This window comes from Aythya ferina (genome assembly GCF_964211825.1).
Source record: "Aythya ferina genome assembly, chromosome: 21".
NCBI classification, from domain to species: domain Eukaryota; kingdom Metazoa; phylum Chordata; class Aves; order Anseriformes; family Anatidae; genus Aythya; species Aythya ferina.
The window spans coordinates 4,889,312-4,911,594 of record NC_140319.1 but is presented as its reverse complement, the minus strand read 5'-3'; the positions used below and the strand labels follow the sequence as shown (position 1 = coordinate 4,911,594).

The window sequence follows — 22,283 nt, the reverse complement described above, 5'->3', positions numbered from 1 at the left end:
TTTAAGAAAAGCCATTTGGCACCGCTGTTTGCAGGAAGAGTTTTCTAGCAATTTTCCCATTGAAATTCTGTTTCCCAGCACCCTCATTAGCTTCAGCTCTCGTAACCGAAGGTAAAGCACAAAAGAAATTGGTTATGCACACAGCAACTGCCCAGGAGAACCATGCTCTTCTGCTAGATATTAATAATTCAGTCACCTGCCTACTGCCTCTCAGTAGCAGAGCAAGCCGTAGGGGAATGACTAGCGTTCCTGGAGAAAATTGGTACTTTACTGGTGTTGCTTCTGGACAAGGCATGTGCAAACTGGATTTTATAGGCCAGGCTGGAATACTTGGGTTTCTGTGCCATTTATCCAAGTGGGAAGTGTGGCCAGATGTAACAGATGGACTCCATGCTCCCAGCTGTGTTTAGGAGACGGAGCAGCCATGGCCAAACACTCCAGCTCGAGCAAATCCACTTTTTTAGGAGCCCTTCTGGAACAGGGCTCAGGAGGGCCAGTTTTCAAAGAGCACTTCTTTGCCGCTTGGAGATGCTCGGGGACTCCATGTCCTCTGGTCATGTTACAGCACATCACAGCTTTTATCTCGGCTTCGTGCTCTCTTCATTCCCCCCAGGCTTGTTTAGAAAACTTGTCCTCCCTCCGTGGCCAGCCTACGGCTGCAGTTAGGGGAGGGGGGAAGGAAGAGGAACAAGTCAGAAGCACAAAACCAGAGGACATTCCTATCCTTGCATCCTAACGGGGCAAATTTCCACAGCTGAGAGGCCCAGGACACACTATCTAGCTTATTGATAGCCATGTGACAGTTTTGCCACGCCAAGGTCTGCAATAATTACGTGGCTTTGGACTGCCTACTGGACTTCAGCTTGACAGCATCAACTAATGATAAACTCCAGAAGTGTTCTGGCTTCCAGGACTCGTTCTTTTACTTACAGCTGGTTTGCTTCACTGTCAGACAGAAACAAGCTACTAACTGCGGGGCAGAGGATAAACTTCCTTCGCTGAAAGGCCCCAGAAGATGTTTTGTATGGTGAAAGCAACTGAGAGGCTTCTGCAGTGAGTAAACCGTCTTCACTTAAGAGCTCCAAACACTGCAGCGTTATGAATTCTCCAAAGCATAAACATTGTAATTGTTGCATGCAAATCAGGCTTAAAATGCAATCGTTTTGCCATTTAGTTAATTACTTTGTTAACTACCGACTCCCACTTCAGCGGTTTAAGTTTCGCAGAAGCAGCTTCCAGGCACAAAGCTAACTCAGACGCTCCGGTCTGCAAGAAGCACAGCGTGCTGCCTCACCTGATGTGAGTGGGAGCTGAGAAATCCAGTCAGGAAACCTAAAACTCCCAGGAAAGCCTATTCCTTTCCCTGCTGTGCCTGGAAGGAAGGTGCAGGGAGGAGGACAACCCCACGCCAGCTCCAATCTGTTACAGCCCTTCCAAGCCACCAGCCACACGTGCTGCTTCTCCTCTTCCCCCACCCCAAGGAGTTTTGATTTAAGAGATCAAAAAACTGTGTCCAGAGCACTCTGAAAATACTTCTGCAGTAACAAACAAGCAAAGAAAAAAAACAGCAAAGGTGTCTGCAAGAGTTGCAGGTTAAGCCCCGGGGAAGGCAGGGTCTCAGAGCACAGCCTCGCAGAGCTGTGCAACCCAGAAGGGCAATGCCCCGTGTGCACCTTGCATTTAATATGTCGGGTTGTGCTGTTGTGTTTAGGGCCAGCGGGTGCAGCCCTCACATCCCAGGTGAAGTCTCTTTCAGTTACCGTGCTGCCAGAGCTGATTTCAAACCACCAAGCTGACAAACAAAGCACTCGACGCCACCCCCAGCCCCGCGTTTAGCCGTTCGGTACCTGAATAGTTACCCATGGGAATCAGCTCTCAGGGATTCCAAGAAAAATTCAAACCGTGATTAACATCTGTTGTTTCCTGCTTGCTGATTTTAATTACGATTAACAAAGAGTCAGCCCACTCCAATTTAAACAAGGTCCTCTGGCACTCCAGGCTCCAGATACGGATTCATCAGTGTGCAGACTGCTAGATTTCAATCAGGATGTTTTGTTGTCTTTGTCATTCAGCAGGATTTACTTTGCCTCCATTATTTACTTCAGTTACGACTCTTGGAAAGAGCCCGGCCATGCTCTACCAGTTGGGAGCAGTGAAGCCAGCCTGAAGCAGCCTGCAGGGAGCTTTGTGGTCCCATCACAAAGGTGCTCAGAGCAGAGGGTACAGAGGGTGCTCAGGTGTTTTGTCACTCTGGACAGAGCCAAAGAGGATCGTATTTGCCCCGTCCCTGTGAGCCAGGCTATCCAGTATCACATTGTGCAGCCAGCTCCCTGCCTGATTATGGAAGAATTCACACCAAGCTGCTGCAGACTGCCCCGAATCCACGGTAAGGCTGTAGGAAGAAGCGCAAACCGCTGCCATAAGCCAAAATTAGAACGGCTTTAAGAACACCCCCTTTGCCTGATATAGCAGATCTGCCTTGCTCCAGAGATTGCTCAGCTGCTCTTCCCAATAGCAGACCACATGGCTAAAACATGCAGCAGAGAAAAAAAAAAAAAACTGACCAAGCTGGTGCGCAGAAGCTCTTCAGTGAGCTCTGTGCCTGAGGAAGGGAAGCAGCACATTAAGCCCTGGCCGTCCTCCAGGGCCCGGCAGAGGACTCTGGAGCGGTGAGGAACCGTGTCCTTGTTCACCTGGGAGCACGCCTGGGCTGCGGGAGGGCAGGAGGAACACGAGGTGCCCCTGTCCCGAGGTCCCAGGCTCAGCCACAGCCCTGCTGAGGGCAGGGAGCACCGCCAGGAGTCACAGCATGGATGTGGACCCCTTCAGCTACCTCGCTTCCCCCAAAAGCCATTTATTCTTTCCATGCCTCACCAGGGCAGAGGGAGACAGCAGAGGCCACACCGTCATTTGGTGTCTTGGGCTTTGGGTCAGAGCTTTCTGACTTTTATGGGGAAGCAGGATGGAAGAAAGAGCAAGAAAAAAAAAATAAAAAGGGTTGGAGAATTACAGATAGGTCCATGATCCTATATAGGGTGCTTATTAATAACTGTGCCGTGTTTTTGTCCAGCTGGAGCGCAAAGACAGGACACGGGGATCATTTTGCAAGAGATTTCTCGCTGCTTCCACTCTCAGTGCTGGAACAGCCCAAGTAAAAGCAGATCAGAATCAAAGCTGGGCTGAAGGAGGCTAGTACGGGACTTTTCAGGGAGGGGCGGTGGTTATCTAGATGCGCCTGCAGGCCTGCTGCGCCTTATCGTGTGATCTGAAGCCCATTTGTTAGGCAAATGTTCTGCGGAGGCCACCTAGGAGTTATTCAGCCCAAGAGCTCGACTTGTTACAGCTCCTGCCAGCAGACTCACATGCAAAAGTCTGCAGCTGTTGAGTATTATCCCAGGGTTAGCAAGTTACGGGAGGCACGCTGCTCGCTGTAGTACGCGGAGGAGAGCGAAGTCAGACTCTTCTCCGGCATCTCTTCCTACACTCAGGTCCCTGGGGGCTCCCGTCTGCTTGGAGCACTCCGCTGGATGACGGCACACGCGCTGCTCCGAGGCTCTCCGGGCAGCTACTGGGGGTTTGCTGCTGATCTGCGTCCCCAGGACGTGCACCGAGTTTGCCAGGAATTAAGCGTGCTTAATCACTTTTCCTCTAAAAATCAGGCGATTATTTTTAAGAGGCTTATTTAAGCTTTTTTCCATCCCTTCCCTCTGTCCCCTTCCCTGCGTCCTGCAAGAGGGGAATCCTATTCTGCCAAAGCAGAAGAGAGCAGAATTGAAGAGAACTGCCCAAAGTTGCCGTCCCCTGAGTTCATCCTCTGATCTGGGACAGAAAGCAGTGCATATACTAAGCAGGATTTTTCATACAGTCACTTAGCCTGTGGTGAAGTGGGAAAAAAATAAATAAATAAAAAATTTGACAGCTTGAATCAGCGTCAAAAGGCAGAGCAGGCACTGACAGCTCAGGCGTGCAGAGAAAGAAGAAGGCACCCAGCTTTACAGCCCCGTCTGCACGGGCAGCAAACGGGTCAGGAGGGGGCAAAGCCCATCACACGCGCACTGAGGATTTGAGTGGAGAGCCAGTGAAGGCAAAAAGCTTTATCTGGAAAAAAAGACGAAAAAGAAGGCGCTGAACCTTTACCTTTTCTTACTATACCGCACTCGAGCAACATTGCCAAAGTGGCTCCAGGCTTTGAGAAGGTCGGCGGAGCCTGGTGCTGAGGCTCCCACCGCAGAGGCTGCAGCACATCCGTGCTCGCCCCACGTTAGAGGGACTAGTGGCACGGCGGGGGCACACCTCCGAAGGTCAGCAGGTTTTGTGCCAGCTTTGTGCGCTGCAGATGAGACAGATAAGGGCAGTGAGCCTGCAATACCTTCAGTAAAGATTTCCCTTCCTTGTGGAGCTTCCAAACCCATCTGTTAGAAATATGCTTTCAGCTGGCTGCAGAGGTTTCCATTGATGTACTGCCAAAGCACAGCACATGGCCTAGAGGTCCTTACAAAGAACAAAAACCCACCCCGAGCCCCCAAGGACAACCCTTGCTCCAAAAAAACAAAACAACCAAAAAAGCTTACCATGCACCCGTGTGGCCTGCAGGATCACCACTCGGGGTTACTGGAATGTGGCCCCGGGCCAGCTTCCTGCCTCCGTGAGAGGCCAGCACTTTCCAGGTTTCTCCTGCTGCAAGCAAGAAGTCACCCAGACCCTCCCCAGGCACTCCAGGAAGAACTATTTGAAGACTATTTTGTCCTCCTGTGCAGGTCTAGCAGCCTTCCTGCTCAAGGTTTTTTACATATTGGCAATGCCAAAAAATAAAAAAAGCATCGTAGAAACTTGCATTAAGATATTATCTGTGTAATACTTCCTAGGAAGCTCTTCCTCTTGAAGGAGCCGTTGAGGTTTTCCACCTAATTGATGCAAGATCATTCAAAGGGGAAATCAGTGCTGGACACGAGGGGCAATAAGGGAACGAGATCCTCCCCCAGCACCAGCTAAAGCAGCTTTAGAACAAACACCCGAGGGAGATTTCTATCTCCCAGCAGGTCACACATCCCTGCTAGCTTCCCCTACCGCAACTGCACCTCGCCGTTGTGCAATCACCGGTAGGAAACACGGCTGGGACAAACGCCAGCCCTTGTAAAAGGAGATAAAAGCAAACAGCGTGAGCCAGTGCTCGGCCGGGAGCTCGTGTAGTGGGAAGGCAGCCTGCCGGACCGTTTGGGGGCAGCTCCATTCAGGAATGCCCAAACTGTGCCTTTGTGCTGCAGGGGCTGTCCTGGCAGCAAGGAACAAGACCGAGACCTCTTCCTTTGGTTTCGTACGTGCCCACAGAGCAGCACGATGCTGCCGGGGGGCCGAGTGGGCAGCCCGCGGGCCCTACCTGCCCAGCTCTGTGCTAGCAGCCTTGAACGGGAACCTCTGCACCTGCTGCTGAAGTTTTTGGGCAGCTAAGCTGTCAAATCGGTACGCGGTGCTTAGTGCTGGCGTGGTGGGATCACGGTTTGCACTAAGAAAAACCCACAGCAAGGCTCTGGGACTCGCCTCTCCCGGGGCAGCCTGGTCCCCTGCGGAAGCAGAGCTTTTGGGATCAATTCCGCCAAGTTCCTGCAGCAACGCACGGGGGGCTGAGGAGCTGACAGCTCGGATCCTTGCAGCTCCGGAGCACTTGAGCACTCCCAGGAAGGGAAGATGCCGATACCTGCGTGCCCCAGCACTGAATGGGGAGAGCCAAGACCAGGCTGGAGACGCAACAGAGCGAGCAGACCAAAACCCCTCGTTATCAGCCTGTCCCCGAAGGTTTGGGGAGCGCTTTTTATTTGTTTGACATTCGCGTGTAACAGCCTAGGGACGGGGAAGGGGAGGAGGAGGAGGAGTCCCGACACATCGCTGCCGTGCTGTGGCGAGAGGAAGGCTGGCTGAAAGGAGCGCGAGGGAATCCGCCAGCGGCACGGAGCAGAATTTGACCCATCTCGAGCAGGAGGCGCTGCTCCCTACCTGGCCAGGAAGGGCACGGCCAAGAAGAGCGCTTGAAGCCATCAATTTGGGCTTCCTCGGTTGTTGCGAGTCCAGCAGGGAAAGGGGAAGGGCAGGCAGAAGAGGCAAGGGGAGCTGCAGCGATTTGCGGGGCTCCTGGGGGCTGCAGGTCCCCGAGACGCTGGAGCTGCAAACCCAGCGCGGGGCGAGATGCTGCGGCTGCGGGAACCCCCGGGGGGGTCCCAGCTCCTTTGGGCTCCCCTCGGGAGCCTTGCGACGGCTCCGCGACCCCAACCCCAGCTCCTTTCACAGCCCGGGCTCCTGGCTGTGGTCCCCGTCCTCCCCCTGCCGCTTACCTGCGCCTTCTCGGGGTAGCGGCAGGTCGCGAAAACCAACTCGGGGCAGGGGCTGGAGGCTGCGAGCCCCCGCACCAGCCCCAGCCCGATGCCCCGGCTGCAGCCGGTGATGAGCACGGAGCGGCAGCGGGGCTGGGCCATGCTGGCACGGCTCTTAGCACGGCTTTTAGCACGGCTCTCTCTGCTCTCACCGCGGCTCCACGCGGTTCTTAACCTGCGCGGAGCGGAGCCGGCACCGCCGCCCCGATCCCGCCCCCGCCCGGCCCGGCCCGGAGCCTCCTCCCTCCCCGCAGCCCCCCCCGGGAGGCGGCTCGGCCGGGTGCTGCCGCCCCGGGCTCTCGTTATTTCCTTCGTATGAGGCTCGGGGAGCTTCTATAAAGCCTTGGGTTGGTTGTGGTGGGCGGCAGGGACATCCCCTCGCTGTAGGCTTGTGAAACTACAGCGCAAAGCTTGGGGAATCTGTGCGGATTTCGTGGAAAAGCCCCCCTCCCCCAAAAGCCACTGAGCCAGCCTGGATTCCTTAATGAGGGGAAACAACTGCAGGAGATGTAAACACACAGGGGCTGCAGAGCTGAAAACACCCAGTGCTGCTGGGGAGCTCGAAAGAAAGCCAAAAACACATCACACTACAAGGCTGAGAGGAAGACTACGGGATGCTTGCAGAGATTTCTCCTATCTCAGCCCATCAGACACACGCACAAAGCACTGACTACAAGCCAAGCTGCCCAGCGATGCGACTTCTGGCTCGGTGGTTCTGTTATCTTCGTGCAGAAAGTTGTGGTTGTGATGCTGATTTCTGGTGTCCCAGCTTATTTCTGGTGTCTGGTGCACAGAGCAGTCCCCAGGCTGCTCCCTTCCTCCGGGACAGCGAGTTGCGAGGTCCTGAGCGTTCAGGAGGAAGTGGAGTCCAAGGTTTAGCGGACACAAAGTGTTTGTCCATTGCAAAAGCTTTAAATGCAAAGCATGTTGTGGTTAATTACGCTACACGGCCTTTTTATGGCATCGTAAACACGCACAGTGCTTTGCAAACAAACCGTGAGGGCAGTACCCACCGTAAATTGCTCCTTTCCCTGATAGGTCTGAGAACAGCCAGCAAAAGCAGCAGGCAGAACTGGCTCCCCTTCGCTGCTGGGGAACAGAGGTGAAATGACTTGCCTCGAGGCCGCTGAGCCACAGGTCAGGGGACAACACCCAGAAATTGCACTTCCATGAGGGCTGACTCACGCCAGAGGGGCACGGCCACCTCGCTTTCCAGAGTTTCTGCTCATTTGCAGTCGCAGACACACAGCCAAGCCTCGGTGTGAAAGTCAGAGCAGTCCCGCACAGCCCTGCGGGGAGATGCTGGCAGGCAGCAGCAGGGAACCGCGTCCATCCCGACCCTACGGGGAGCAAGGTTGGGGCGCTCGGCTGGGATTTGGAGAATCGCCGCTCAGCCCTGCACAAACTGCAAGCGTTCATCCACGCACACACAAATCAAAAGCTCTGGTAACATCAAGGGGCTCCTGAGCATCAAAATACAGCCAACTGTTGCCCTGTCACATAAAAATTAATGCACGGATCCATCACCCTTTGTTTAAGCTGTGTCCCCTGAATTATATTTCGCTGTTCTCTAAAGCTTGTGGGAAAAGTTCATCTTTGTGCAAAGACCTTTTGTGCAGCAAGAAGGCAGCTGTAAGGTCACCCTGTATCCCAACACCTGTTTTTTTTCTCCTAGATTCTTTTTGTGCATTACTAACAGCACGGTGTTGGTGTTGGAGAATTTTCAAAGAGGCCCTGTCAGGCACAAGACAACTTAATTGACATCTTTGTGCTTTTATCATTTCTTCGACCTGGCTGTCAGCACGTAGGAGTGCCAGCGCTGCTGGGCACGGCTGGGATTTTGTGCACTTGAGGCGAGTCCCCAGTGGCAGCGCGGGGCCCACGCAGCTGGTGCTCGGGCACTGGAAAACCCAGGATACGCTGGGACATCCTCTGAGAAGAGGAAAGTCAGGACTGATGCAATCATAACACGCACCTGAGCCACTGGGGACACCAATTACGCACTGCACACTGGGGCTGGTGCAATGAAATCATCGTTGGTGCCTGCAGATTACACCAATAATCATCAATTTAATTGTTTCACTGATAGTTGCTTTCAATTTCCCACCTGTTCCTTATCCCTGTTCCTCCTCTAAGCTCCTGCCTGGGGAAGCACCAGCGAGCTGTTCTGAGCATTCTCCTGCCAGCATCCTTTGTGCAGAACAAAAAGGAGCAAATCCCACTGAAGTCAACGGGATTCTGTCGCTGCCAGAGCGCAGCCAGGACTTCACGCCCAGGGTTTCTTTGTGAGGGTGCTCGTTTCTTCTCTGGAATTCAGAGTAGCTTGAAGGGAATGAGACAGCCTAACCCGAGGTAGATTTTTTAATTCCCTCTGAAACAAACAAACGTACTGAAAGTTCCTGCTATTGTCATGACACAGAACCGACCTGTACTGAGTTCTACATAATGCCTCTCAGATGCAAAACTCCAACCTCCTCCTAAAAACAAAAAGCTGCTCTTCTTCTTCCAGAGCTGGGAAAATTGGGGCAGAGACAGATCAAGCCCTCCAAGTCACAAGACAGAGCTGGGTACCTGTCAAAAATGCTGCCTGGAGCTCCTTGCTGGGCTAGAGACTGCAACCCACCAGCAGCTCCAGCGCAGGACCTCACGAATTAAGTTGGATGTCAACCTGGTCGCCCTCAGCCACGCTTCTCACCTCAGCTCTCATCATCTCCATGCCTGTTGTGGCTGCTCTGCCTGCCAAGGCTTTCAGCAACGTTCTGCTTGCTGTAAGCTCGTTCCTCCAGGCTTCCCTTGACTCAAAGTCAAGCCCAGATTTCAGCATGCAGTTGCTCACAACCTAATGGGGCAAATTTTGTGTCATCTAGTTCAAACCCGAGTTTACACGGAATACAGAAATGCTTTCTCAGTAATTTCTCACCCACATTTACGGGCAATAAAAACAAGAGTTGCCTGGCAACAGCACAATGGAGAAAATATCCTTTTTTTTGGGTGAAGCAATGCTCTTCAATCATTGCTACTTGCAGTTTCTGTGAGCGAGCTCCATTCACATGGCTCCTCTTTTGGCTCGGGTCAGTCACTGCGCAGGCCACGCTGCAAGGCCATGTTCCTGTAGGTCTCTGGCACTTTTTTCCCCCTACCTATCAGAGTATCGGGTTATTTGTAGTGCTTGCAGAACTCCAAATCGTTATTAGTGATAATCTGATGACAAACAAGGAACGCAGGGTTTAAAAACAGACACTCCCTCTCGCTAAATGACTTCCAATCACTAATGCACAGCCCTCAGGTCAGCGGGGTTCAGTATGAACAGTCCTTATTTTGGGTTCTTACCTGTCATGAATTTCTCTTACAGTTCTGTCATCTCCTGGAGATCACCTGTGCTCATTACCCGTGCAGTTTACTCATTACTGTACAGGGAAGTGGACCAGAGCCACTGCTGTTCATCAAATTCAGATGTTGGCCAGCTACATTTTAAAGTTATAGAGAAATGCACGTTCTGCCCCACGTAACAGCCTTCACCACTCCATGAAAGCAACAATTGTAGGGGCCTAAACTAACAGAATGCTCAAGGCAGCTGAATTAAACCCATGCTTCCTTAACCATTTGTGATTCAGCACAAAGACCTCCATGCAGAGCCCTGGAGTGAAGGGCTATGAAGCTTTGAGCAGGTTATTAACGCCTGCCATGGCCATCCACGAGGTGTGACAGGTAACAGCTCTCAGCCTTCAGCACAGAGGAGGCAGAAAACGAGCTGTATTTATTAACTCTGGGGGAATTTGCATGCGTGTGCTGAGTCTGTAATCGTGGATTTTCTGAGCAAAGGGAAACAACGCAGTGCCTGCCCTTACGGCTTTGGCTACACCACCAGTGAAAGCAAGCACACCTCTCCTAGAGGTGCAGCTACTCCAGGCTGATGACTCAGCCCCCAGATTTCAGCAGCTCTGTTTTACACTTCCTCTAGCTACTCTGAGCATCTCCTCACAACCCTGCCTCACTGCCAAGACATTCTGTGTAGCTATCTGCATCGGGCTTTTTGCTGGTGAAGACAGGTTGTTCTCTCCTGGAACAGGATGTCCTTTAATCCTGTGATATAATCCCTTTTGTTTTGGAACCAAACCACGTTAACGCACAAATAGACACATACTTTCTCTTGCTTTCTTCCTCTCCAGATTTTGACAAATGTTCAAGGAGACGATTACTTATTTAGCACTGTACAGAAGGAAAGTAGTTTGTAAAATGCACCTGTTGATTTTTCTAAGTGACACGGTGTTCACGCTGAAAAACGCACATAGCCTGCATCTTACCTTCATCTTTGCCCATCTTTGACTTAACTCAATTCCTCCCAGAGTCTTTCTGGAGGAAGCTGCAGCTGTGAAGCCTGCCTCCCCCCTCCACGCCTCACCTCAGGAAATGGACAAGTGGCAGTTTGGGAAGCATCCAGAGCAGAATGAAGTAATCAAAAAGGGAAAAACACTGACTACCTTTTGGAACTGCAGTTAGTGAACAGATTTGAGGCTGACCTGCTCCAAGTAATAGCCAGGCAGTAAGAATTAAAAAGGCTGAAAATAGGAACTCTTTAGAGAACAATGTTACTTTGGTTTGTGTGTATTAGAAACACCTCCAATAGATCAAAGTTACTTTTTATATCGCATTATCTCTACGCTACGTTAATACTTTGACTTCTACCAATTATTTAGCATACCAGGTATGGAAAAAATTAGTTTCCATCCGTGTGCAAAGGTCAAGATAAGGTGTATAGTTTGCTGATTCAGGAGCAGATAAAAACAAGAGGCTACTCCAGTTAAAACCAGCCAGCACAGCTTCGTACTAGTATCTTTCCCCTACCCTGACTTACAAATTACATTCCACAGCAGTGCTCTGTTGAAGTTCCACAGGGCTTTCCCTTGATCCGCTGCCTACCTCAGTTCATTGTCTTTTCTCAGCTGAAATGTAACGAGAAATATGGTAAAGATCTACAAAACGACAACCGCTACCATGAGGTGAGCAGGGAATAACGAATCTTCTCCCCCAGCAGGAAATACAGGGGCACCCACTGAAACTAAGGAGTGACAATGTGTTTAGGTCAGTTAACTTGTGGGAAGCAGCAATTTCTATTATTGAACAGAATCCATCTACCTGGTTCAAACAGAAATTAAGTCAAAATCACAAAGAAAAGGCCCACTGGTAATGGCACAGTAACCCTATGCAATCTCCAGCTCAAGAAATCGGTAGGGTAGAGGTTGGCTAAAGGATGACTGCAAACCCTGTCAGCTGCTTTGCCTTTATATCAAAAACTAAGATTGCAATGAGACTGGCTCGGACTAAGTGTCACACTCGGTGTTGTCACAGTGAGGCACCTGCAAAATTCACCCCAATGATCTCTCATGAATCTCATTTTCCCCCACAGCAGACAGAGGAAGGTTAAAATAGCAGGCAGTGCTCCTAGGAAGATCTAGTGACACAGCTCAAATAAAAGCACCTCATTTCACACGCTGGCACCAATTACTCCTGCAGGATGGCCCCAGCACAACACCTGCAGTATCTACACTCAGGGTGTAACATCTGAGGTTAGTCTTTAGCCTACTAGGATTTTTTTTAATCTTTTCAATTCACAACCAATTTTTTTTTCTTTCCTTATGAGTAGGCACAGTGGTATAGCTCATAAGAAACTACTATGAAGTGAATTTAATATAAAATCAAATATTTTAATGAAATTAGGGAGCATGAGTGTGACAGCTCAGGTGTACCACTAGAACTGATACTACTGGGCTGTGGGGTTGTTTGCTATTTTTAAAATGCTGTTCTTCAACAAGCATGCAGATTGACAAACTACTAATTCTTCAGTGTCAAAGATCCTGAGTAAAGAATTTCAAACCACTTAAAATGTATATATAGGAAATGTCTTATGAGCTGGTGGCCCGCACACAGCATTGCACAGATAAAAAATATACTACTCTCAATACACAGAGCTAAATACTTTCACATTTATCAGAATTTTCTACACAAGTCTTTTTGATAGAGTTCAAGTTTTGAATTTTTCTGTATATATCTTCCACCTGTATTAAACAAATGCTTATTTACATTGTGGGTAAAGTGTAAAGGCTAGTAAGGCCGTACTCCCATACTGGACTGTAACACTGCAAAATATATATACACATATATAACCTAATATAGGCATCGGTTCTAAAAAAGTCACCTTACATTTGTACAACATCATTGAGTCAGTATGAAAAGACAGCTTTGTTAGCACCAAGCCACTCCAATGGTTTTTACGAGCAGTCTCGAGCCTTCCAGTTGCACAGGGAAGGACCTTTCAGCACAGCATTCCCACTGCTACTGAGGAAGGGAGGTCCTGCTGCAGAACTGCAAGGCCCAAGCACCGCACTAGGGTAGGTAAATTACTAAAGAGCAGGCATAGAGCATCCAGAGACGAGCTCTGCAGTGTTTTTAGGTGACGCGCCAGCAGAACAGTCAGAAACAATTATCAGAGTCCTTCGCATCATCCTGTCTCGTTTGCATCTTTCCTTTGGATTCATAAGAAGAACAGAGTTACCAGCAGAATAGAAATTACTCAAGCCACGTGGTTTACAAGCCAGGTTAACCCTACGCTGCAAAGGCCAAATGGAGAAGAGCTCCACAGCTTAAATTCCAAAGGAAAGACCTCGCTCTACTGCTCATCGCCTGTGCCTGCTGTGGCCAGGATGGTCGCGGTCATAGCGATGACTTGCTCGCTCGTAGGAGCGCGAACGCTCGTGCCTGTGATTTCTGTAGTAGTGACTCTTCTTCTTGTACTTCCCTGAATGATCGGAGCGCTCCCGGGACCGGCTCCTGGAACGCGACGAGCTCCTGCTGCGCGATTTCCGTGGTTTGTGCGCCGAGTATTTATAGTCTTTTGATTTCTTGTAACTTCTCATCTTGGAACCTTTGTAACTGGAACTGTGGTTGAACTGTCTTGGGGGAGAGTCACTGCGGCTCCTCGAACGGCTGTGGGACTTCGAGCCGCTTGACGTGGAATAACTTTCACTTTTCCTAGGGGAAGAAAGAACAGGAAAGCAAGCGTATGATTATCCACGTAGAACTACTCCACATTAGCTCCTAAACGTAGCCACAATACATCCACACACCCTAAGTACTGTACAGACAGACGCTTCTCACTGTAGGCCTGCAGTTTGAGGCCAGACACTTGATTCTGTATCCCATGAAAACCAATCACGTGCCCCAGACTCAATTCCTCTGGTCAGTGTAAGTAGTGACTTTTAGAAACCTGTATCCGTTTGGAACACGGATGTCGTATCACAGTTTTTTTCAAAGCACTGAGGGAGAAATCTAAATGCATGAATATCTAACTTCTAGATTTCAAATGCTGCCAAAGATAAAGCTACTTGTCCTGTTTCAGTTATAGTAACTATTACCAAACTGCACAAGACTGGAGCCAATACCTACTCTACTGTCTCTTAGATCTCCCCTCTATGGGAATCACGGTTATATTTTAGTAATAACAACTTCCTAAAGGTTGTAGACAAATCCCCAGCTTTACATAAGCAAAGCAAACAAACCAAGCTAACCCTGCTGCTTGGGCCATACATCACCAACAAACAGCCTGAAGTTCGCAAACATCCTGAGAGAGCTCTGCCAAGGAGACTTAAAAGCTGCAAGCGTGACAAGGTCAGACACTGCAGCTCCCCTGCTCTGTAAGCCAAGACAACACCATTCGCAACCAGCCCTAAAGTTTCTGGAGTAGCAGATACTGGTTTGTTATGTCACAGCCTCTCTGGTGGAAAAACTACCGAGCTCACTCCCTGAAAACACCTTTTTACTACTAGCACAGTAGCGTGGGAGGTAATCTAACAGCACGCCCTCCTTTTACAGGAGTCCGTACCTGTGCTTAGGAGATGCGGATCTGGATGGTGATCTTGAGTAACTTTGATCTCGACTTCCACTTCGACTTCTGCTTTCTCTTCCTTTCTGAATGCTGCAAGAAACAAAAAATACGGTAAAAAAAGATTGTTTAAGATAATAATGGGGAAAAAAAATGAACTTTTTTGTTACAAAATCCTTACCCATTCACTGGACTATTTGAACCCGTTCTTTTTGCTCCCTCTGTTTTCCTTTTAGCATTCTTCATTGCCTGAACAGGTAGCGGCGAGGGTTTATTTCCTTTAACCTCTTTTGGAGACTCTAGAAAAAGAAGTTTTTGTTACCTTATTTTTGAAAGTTTGGGTACTAACTGAAAGAGGGTAAGGACTGAAGCCTTCCCCCACCCTGCTTCATTTTCTTTGTAGTAACCTTTACTGCATACATGCTGTTCGGGTACAAGTGCACACACGAATGCACACACAAGCACCCACAAGAAGCAGATCTGAAGAACTTCAAAGGCTGAATTTCATCTGAAACACTTCTGCCAAAATACATTGAGACATCACTGCCAAAGTAATGCCAAGGAGTTAACTGCAAGAGCAGCATGCTGCTCACAAAGCCATTCCAATGAGGCAGAAGAGTAATTTCTTTCTCTCGCTAATTATTCCCTCTCTTTAAGGGTAAACTGAGGATGTAGACTGAAAATCTTAGACCAAGCATGCAGGAAAGTAATCCACACCTCTTGCCCAGAAATATTACTTTTGCCAGAGTTCCTAATCATATGCATGCTCTAATATTTCTTTAGCATAACAAGTTAACTGCAAGTATTTAAGTTTATTGCCAAAACCACATTGAAGCAAGTCTCTCTACTGTATAAATTTAAGCTTTATACCAATTTGATTTTAGCCTTTACCTATCTCAAGAATTTAGAAGTTACAGTGCTATTCAAGATCTGCCATTGGAGTAATTGAGAGAAATCTGCTTAAAAAAACAAAGAACTACACATGCCTATTTATACTTTGGGGATAAATACAAGATAAAGTATTCCAACAACTCATCCACAACTCACCATTTTTTGGGGCAGGGGAAAATCCTGATGGGTTATCCAAATTTGGGGCTCCTTCAGGTAGAAGACCTTTAGCTTGTGCTTTTGCCTCTTCAATTGCCAGTTTCTTCTTTTCCACTTTACTTTCCAGATCAGACAAATCAACCTGTAAGGACAGGAGCCTGCTTAGGACAAAACCCTGTGAACTAGACTTTCTGCTTACTCATAGGAAGGGGAGTGGGTGGGGAACACAGATACAAAGACACCCAGATCCTGTGACCAGTATCTTGTTCCACTTGCAGTTGATTTCAAATACAAGGTTTCCCAACTCATGTTACAAGCAGCAGTCTCTACTGAAGGTTAATATATTAAAGAAAAACACACCTTTTTCCTTGTATAGAGCTGCAAGATTTTTAAGCAGATTTCTTGAATCTCTTCCTCTGTTGTTCCAAAGAGTAAAAACCAGTGTGGACGATTAGGAAGTGGAATCTGAAAGGGATGGGAAGAAATATTCAGGCTTTACTGCTTCTATTAGAAGAGCTAACAAACTTGAAGTTAATGGAACTGCACACTCACCTCCAATGTTCTAGCTGCAAGGTAAATACAAGCACAGGCAATGCTTTCTGGCTGAAATCTCACAAAGACATCTGTTCTCAGGCTATCATTCATGTAATTCCTGAAAGACAGGATATCAACAGAGTTGTAGGGCACCACAGTCTCCCTCCCTCCCATCCCCCGTTTCTTTTCCCCCCAATAAAACTTCTAAAAGTACTATTTCTTTCTGCATTCAGTTACTAGACTTCAACAATACACTCCTGTAAATCTGAAGAAAAACTGAATTATTTTACTAAAAAAATAAAATAATAATAATCCCTCAAGGGAAGGGAAGTGTGATAGGAATTAAGTCTGTCTGACTGGCTGGCTGCTGAAAATCCAGCCGTGAGAAGAGAACCAATTTTAACTTCACTTTTCCCTCTGGATCTCGACTGGCTTGCTCTCATGCACTAGCCAAGTATTTTCATCAAGACAACATACAATATAATCTGGAGTACTCAGTTATAGATTTTTAGGTTCACATGTTTCTCTGCAATGTCTGAACTCAGATGGTTTGTTGAAAGCAGCAGCTCCTGTGGTAGTCCTCCCATGAAAATATGGCCTGCTTCAGCACACGCCAGCTTCCACTGGAGATTTAAGGGATCCGTTTTCCTTTGGAAGCATTACTTTCCATCCAGAACAGAATTCTTTTTGATGCAAAAAGCAGACACAGAAGAAATCAGGGTGTTTGGAAACATCAGTTCGGGAGAATACTCAGTATTCAGGCAGATCTCTTCTTTGGCATATGAAATACGGTTTCCAAATTGTCCCGTTTCAACAAGGTTGCTTAAAATGAATATTCACAGAGTGAGAAAACTGTAAAATATTGCATATAATATTCCAGTCAGTACACTTCAAAATTATTCTTCTAAAGTCTTAAATACACAACGTAACTTCCTCTGAATCTGTCAGCTGAAGTGCTTAAAAAAAAAATCTAGATTTTTGAGCGTGTATCAAGCAAAGTATCAGATGGAAAAAAAGCTAAAATCAGAAAACAAAGTCCTCAATATAGTAAGCTTTCCAAAAGCAGTAATTGTTCATGTGGGTACCCAGTATACAAGGATTCACTATACCCCAAGACATCCAAAACAGAGACCACAGTTTAGATGCAAAGAGCAACTGCTGCCCCAGAGGAACAGGGCTAAACACGAGCACATCTTTTTGGGAGAAAAGAATTTTAAAACCTAGTTATCTTACTCTCTTTTCACTCCTCCAAAATACAGAACAAACATTTTGGCAACGAAAATATGGATAGAAAAGTGGTACTTCAAACATTTGAAAGTCACACATCCTTTTCCTAACTTCCCAGGTTGAAAAACACGACTGCTTCCAAGCTTGGCTTCTATATGTTTTCCCTGTGGGCTCAGAATTGGACATGTGAGGAAATGAATCCTTGTCACAGTATTTTAAGGAAAATATCCACCCATTTTTAAGTACTGGGAGCTACAAGCATCAGTACATTAATGTTATTTTTACATGTGAAACGTTTCTCAAATGGGATAATTTCTTCCTTCCTCCTCACCTACTCCTTCCTTTCATAAGGAGCAAAAAATCAGTGATGAGCAGTACATAACTACCCTCTGAAGTATTCAGATGTGATCTCAAGTTGAAGGGACCCACATGCAATGGGACTGGGAATACTGGTAGTAGAGAGTTATTTTTAAGTTCTAAATCAGTATTACATAGTATTTTCTGTCTGATTTACAAATGGAAACTAGATTTTTTTTCTGTTAATTCATCACTTTAAGACTTAAATCCCACCTTCATTTGCTTTATCATCTAAGAACACACAACTTTAATAAGTTATAAAATTGTAACATTAAAAACCATTCAGAATATTAACAACCAAGTTATGAAATATACAAACAGTCAAAAAGCACAATGAAAATAAATAAGTTGAAAAGTATAAGCACAAGAAGTAGTTGGCCAGTTACTATACTATCGTGTATATACCACCTGTCTAGAGTCAGCCTTCTCTTTGGAGAGCCTGCTTTGGTTTGACTGAAGACGGCAGCTATCCCTGCACCATAGCGCTTGGGCAGCAGAGGAGAAGTCTTAGTCACTTACCCTCAGAGGCTACCCTTTGATTAAAAGAGTACAGAAAAGAAAAGTCAAAACTGGTTCTCTACACACAGGTCACAGTACCAGACAGTTCAGTCAGCAGAAATATGATCTTTGGATTCACTCAAGATTTTTAAACCACGGTACTGTTAAAAAGCACTATTGTTTCAAAGCGTTATCTACGGATGTTTAAGACCGGGAATTTTACATAAACTTCCCAAACCCAAGCAAATCTTTATTGTAATGAGAGCAACAAGGCAGAGGACATTCCTTGGCAAACATGAGAACAATGAGTTTATCCAGTCTTAGAAGCTGATACCTTGCATTATCCATACGGATAAGAGAAATTTATCTGTGCTGAGAGGTTTTGACACACCTGTAACCAAGCTCAAGCGCCGGGAAAGGCCATTTCCCAGCACTGATAACAGACTTTACCTACACAGTTTTCTCCGAAGAACAAAAAGCAAACAAAAAAAAACCACAACAAAACCAGAAAACCATAAACTAATCAACGTTCTCCCTTCAGCTGAAAGGTGAAAGCAGAGAGGAGGGAAGTGAGAAGTCAGGGCGGAAAGCTACCTTACCATTAAAACAGTGCCTCAAACTTAAGAGGACGATCAACATTTGGGGCACTCCAAGAAACACTGGAGCTGTCTGGTGTGGCCCTCAATCACTTCTGAGCATTGTTGCCCAGAGTGCCTCAAGTGACATATTTCTGCTACTGCCCCTGCTGGTCTCTTAGAACAAAGAAAATCAACTTACCATGAAGTCTGGACCAGGTGTTGGTTACGTTCACATTCTAATACCTGAAGGTACATAACGATTATCTGGAAGATATGGGTTATTGCGTTATTAAGGAGAACCTTGAGAGCCACCTATATATTTCAGAGGGACATCCACGAGGCATCCACTATTTGCTTTCAAGCTCTAAGACACTCCACGAGCGTCTGCAACATCTCCGGGGTTCACCCACGCAACTTCTGCTCTCCAATGCAAAAGTTGCTGTGAGTTGACACACAACCAGATCTGACCTTCCTAGTTCTCCATCTTCTGAGCTCAGTCAGCATGCTATTCAGCTAGAAGTCTCGTCTTCAACTGTTTTCAAGCTAGATATGTTCTCCTATACAATTCATGACTCCTTTTTAGCTGTAACTTGGGAAAAATACAGCTAGCTGTAATAGGTAACAATTGATGTGTAACAGCATTTGCAGAGAACAGACCTTGTGTGTTTTGTGTCACTGGTGTATTCGGGTCTAGGTTTTTCTTAGGTTTGAAAGGAAAACAACAGGATGCAGACTAATAGATACAAATTTATACCATTCAACAAAGTGTAACTGCCCTCCAGGGTTACTGGCATTTCTGAAAATCAAGTAGGCTCACAAAGAAAACGTGAAGAAAACAGAAGCTTTTAGGGGAAAAAAAAAAAAGCAGAATTCCAACTTCTGCTGCTTCTGAGTAGAAAGTTCTTTTTCAATCCTTATCAGCTAGTACAAAGAAGTTATAATGGAAACACTGATGGCACTAACTAAGAACTTATATGGTTGCAGTGGGTACCTCTTTGAAGTATCATCCCAGCCTGCAATATGATATTTAAATAGAGAATCATTGTTTCTTTTCAAGTCAAGCCCTTCACGCTTGACTGTACTTTTTAGAAGAAGCACTGCTAACTAGCTCACGTGGGCTTATAACCTCATCCATGTTTCCACAAAAATGGATCAGGACACAGTATTTCTCTGATAAGTTATCATAACCCTAGATCTCCTTTCTGTTTAAGATTCCACATTTAGGGAGCTGTGGTGTTAGAAAACTACACCACAACTACACATATAAATGTGTAGTTGTTCAACTACACATACAAATGATTTTGTTCTAAAAGCAAAGCATTCAAGTATCTTGGACTTGAAGGAATACTTAACATCTGCATCCACCTCCAGTCGCCATTCAGCAGTGACAGAAGACCAACTAGTAAGAATCTCTTAAATGAGAAAGAAGACATCATAAGAAGCTAGCTTTACGGAATTAACTAGTGTTATCAGGTACAAACCAGAGAGCTTCCTTACGGTGAAGCAGCCTACTCAAAGCATTTATACCACAATAAACGCTGATAACAAAGTTAACTTATACAGTACAAACCTTATGAGGATGCTTGACGTGAACACAAAATCCCAACTCCTTTAAAACTCTTCTTTCAGCCTTAATAATTTGGTTCTTCAAGTTCACATACTCTTGATCCAGTATTAGAGGTACAGGTTTTCTGCAAAACAATTTCAAATTCCAAAGACAAACTTAACATCAAGGGGTACTTATGTGTAAGTTAAGCCATGTCCCCATAAAAATAAAGGACACCGCTGCTATTCAGAACATCAAAAACCTTCACTTAAGAAGTTTTTCAACTCACTTTTTTCCTTAATGAGATCTTTTCAAGATGTTCCCTGATTAATTAAACAGGGAACGATGCAAGCATCAGCCCATGAAGCTTAGTAATTAAAATACAAAGTAAGAACTTCAGATTATTTCAGAGTCTAAACCTACTTTTTTTCTCGCAGATGTCGAAGACGATGGAACACGTTAATTACATCCCTTATGCGCCGTGGTGCTTCTTCGATTTTGGATGCCAGGTGAACACAGGCCATTGACACATGCTGAAACAGAAGCATTGCAAGACACTGATGTTTTGCTCAAATCTGGACCTGATTACCTCCAACAGTTTAAGGAGGGATAACAAGAGAAAACAGTGGTAAAAACAGGAAACACTAAAAATTTGTCGAAGTCAGCACTATGTAGCTCTGCAAAATCACGCCAATCGGTAAGTCAAATCTATAGATGCAAATGCTGATCACATCTAGGTTAACAGCTAGACAAAACTGATGAAAGATCAAAACACAGTTTAGTGATTTAATGATTATGTATCTTAGTATTTCCTTACCTCCATGGAATGCTTCACAAAAGACTTGGTGTAAAAAAAACGCTGAAATAGCACCTGTCCTGTAGCCATGGCCACCTAAAAAGGAAACAAAGCATGTATTAATAAAATAATCTGTGGGTCTAGAAAAAAACTTAAGATTTCAACAGGTTTAAGACCAAGAAAGCTACTTAAGCTGTATTTAAATTCGGAATTAAGTTCAGTAGTACCTAAAGAAAAGGTGCGTTACTATCTTAATAATGAATAGAGCTGTCTAAAATGGTATCAACACCGCAAACACCTTTGAATAAAACGCATGCATTGAACTGTAAGGACCCAGAATATTAGATGTAGTAAAATCCTAAGTTGTGATATGAACTCAAAAAATGCTTTTTTTGGTTTTGGGAGGAAGTCAAACCAGATTACGATGTTGTTACGTTAACATCACAATCTGAGCACCCGAGACTCGGGTAGCGAGGAGACTTCAAAGTTTCCCCCCGAGGTAACAAGGAGCCTGCCCAAGAGGGAATCTCCCCGGCCCCACAAAACCTCACGGCGCCCCCTCCCTCCCTCCGCACCCCCCCGAGCAGCCCCCTCCTTCCCCACACCCGGCCCTAACAAAGCGCCGCGGGGCGGCGGCGGGGCGCTGCCCTCAGCCGCTTCCTGCCGCCCGGGGAAGGCCGCAGGCCCCGCGGGGAGCCTCGGAGCCACCGGGACCAAGCCGTGGACCACGGGGGGAGCCTGAGAGAATGCCGGGGAGAGGCTGGGGGCCCCCCGGTGCGAGGCCTGCACCCCCCCGCTGTGAGGCCTACACCCCCCTGGGCGTGAGGCAGGGCGCAGGCCTCACCCCGGGGCCTACCTGCGGGAGGCGGAGGAGGATGCCGGCCGCCTGGATGAGCTCGCAGCCGGTAACCCGCAGCTCGGTCTCCGTGTCGGGGTCGAGCCCGCTGCTCATGGACGGCGTGAAGCGCAGCGTGTGCTCGGGCAGCAGGCAGTTCTCCAGGGTGATCAGCACCCCCGAGTACAGCCGGTCGCCGATCAGCACCGCGCCGGGACCCGGCACCGGAGGGCCGCCCGGCCCCGCTTGGGGGACACCCCCAGCCGCCACCCCGACCGCCTGAGGCCCCGCCGGGCCGCCGCTGCCCCCCACCGCCGCCACCGCCGCCGCGCTGCCAGCCCCCGCCGCCATTTTGTGGTGCCGCCGCCTCGCCCGGCTCCGCGATGCCTCACGCACGCAAGCCCCGCCTCCTTCCCCCTCCCTCCCGCCGCCGGCCGCCTGCTATTGGCGGAGTGCGGCGAAGCGCCGCGCGGCCATTGGCCGAGCCGCCTGTCCGTCTGGCGCCGCCGAGGGCTGAGGGGGGCGGCGTGACGCAGCGGTTGGGAATTTGAACGGGCGGAAGTGGCGGGCGGCGGCTTCAGGGCGGCCGCGGCCTAGGCTGAGGCTGAGGCCTCAGCCCAG

The 22,283-nt window shown here is 47.6% G+C and overlaps 2 protein-coding genes across 4 annotated transcripts in view; both read right to left on the bottom strand.

The window, feature by feature from the left end:
* Nucleotides 1-22,283, bottom strand: part of LOC311422170 (C-signal-like) — a 147,614-nt gene that overhangs the window by 3,347 nt on the left and 121,984 nt on the right. The window contains exon 2 of the mRNA XM_084494944.1: nucleotides 6,327-6,501. Within this exon, the coding sequence (XP_084351070.1) occupies nucleotides 6,327-6,467 (141 nt within the window). The 5' untranslated portion in view covers nucleotides 6,468-6,501. The remainder of the gene's footprint in view (nucleotides 1-6,326; nucleotides 6,502-22,283) is intronic.
* Nucleotides 12,050-22,029, bottom strand: CCNL2 (cyclin L2). Of its 3 annotated transcripts, XM_084494935.1 has the most exons (11): nucleotides 21,684-22,029; nucleotides 20,849-20,923; nucleotides 20,455-20,564; nucleotides 20,056-20,176; nucleotides 18,685-18,749; nucleotides 15,844-15,943; nucleotides 15,652-15,756; nucleotides 15,292-15,433; nucleotides 14,426-14,543; nucleotides 14,245-14,337; nucleotides 12,050-13,394 (listed from the first exon to the last, which is right to left on the bottom strand). In XM_084494935.1, exons 1-11 carry the CDS (start codon nucleotides 22,011-22,013, stop codon nucleotides 13,040-13,042), a joined length of 1,614 nt encoding a protein of 537 aa, XP_084351061.1. In that variant the 5' UTR covers nucleotides 22,014-22,029; the 3' UTR covers nucleotides 12,050-13,039. The 3 variants fall into 3 exon arrangements, with proteins under 3 accessions (XP_084351061.1, XP_084351063.1, XP_084351062.1); XM_084494937.1 differs by lacking the exons at nucleotides 20,056-20,176; nucleotides 20,455-20,564; nucleotides 20,849-20,923; nucleotides 21,684-22,029 and adding an exon at nucleotides 16,303-17,942 and having other exon boundaries at nucleotides 18,685-19,741; XM_084494936.1 differs by lacking the exons at nucleotides 20,056-20,176; nucleotides 20,455-20,564; nucleotides 20,849-20,923; nucleotides 21,684-22,029 and having other exon boundaries at nucleotides 16,303-19,741.

Excerpts from the sequence above, each read along its gene's own strand:
- CCNL2 (XM_084494935.1), bottom strand. The coding sequence starts at position 22,013 with ATGGCGGCGGGGGCTGGCAGCGCGGCGGCGGTGGCGGCGGTGGGGGGC. Across the intron at positions 20,177-20,454 it reads CGACATCTGCGAGAAAAAAA|AAAACCTGTACCTCTAATAC; the intron begins GTAGGTTTAGAC and ends ATTGTTTTGCAG. Across the intron at positions 15,434-15,651 it reads AGCTCTATACAAGGAAAAAG|GTTGATTTGTCTGATCTGGA; the intron begins GTGTGTTTTTCT and ends CTGTCCTTACAG.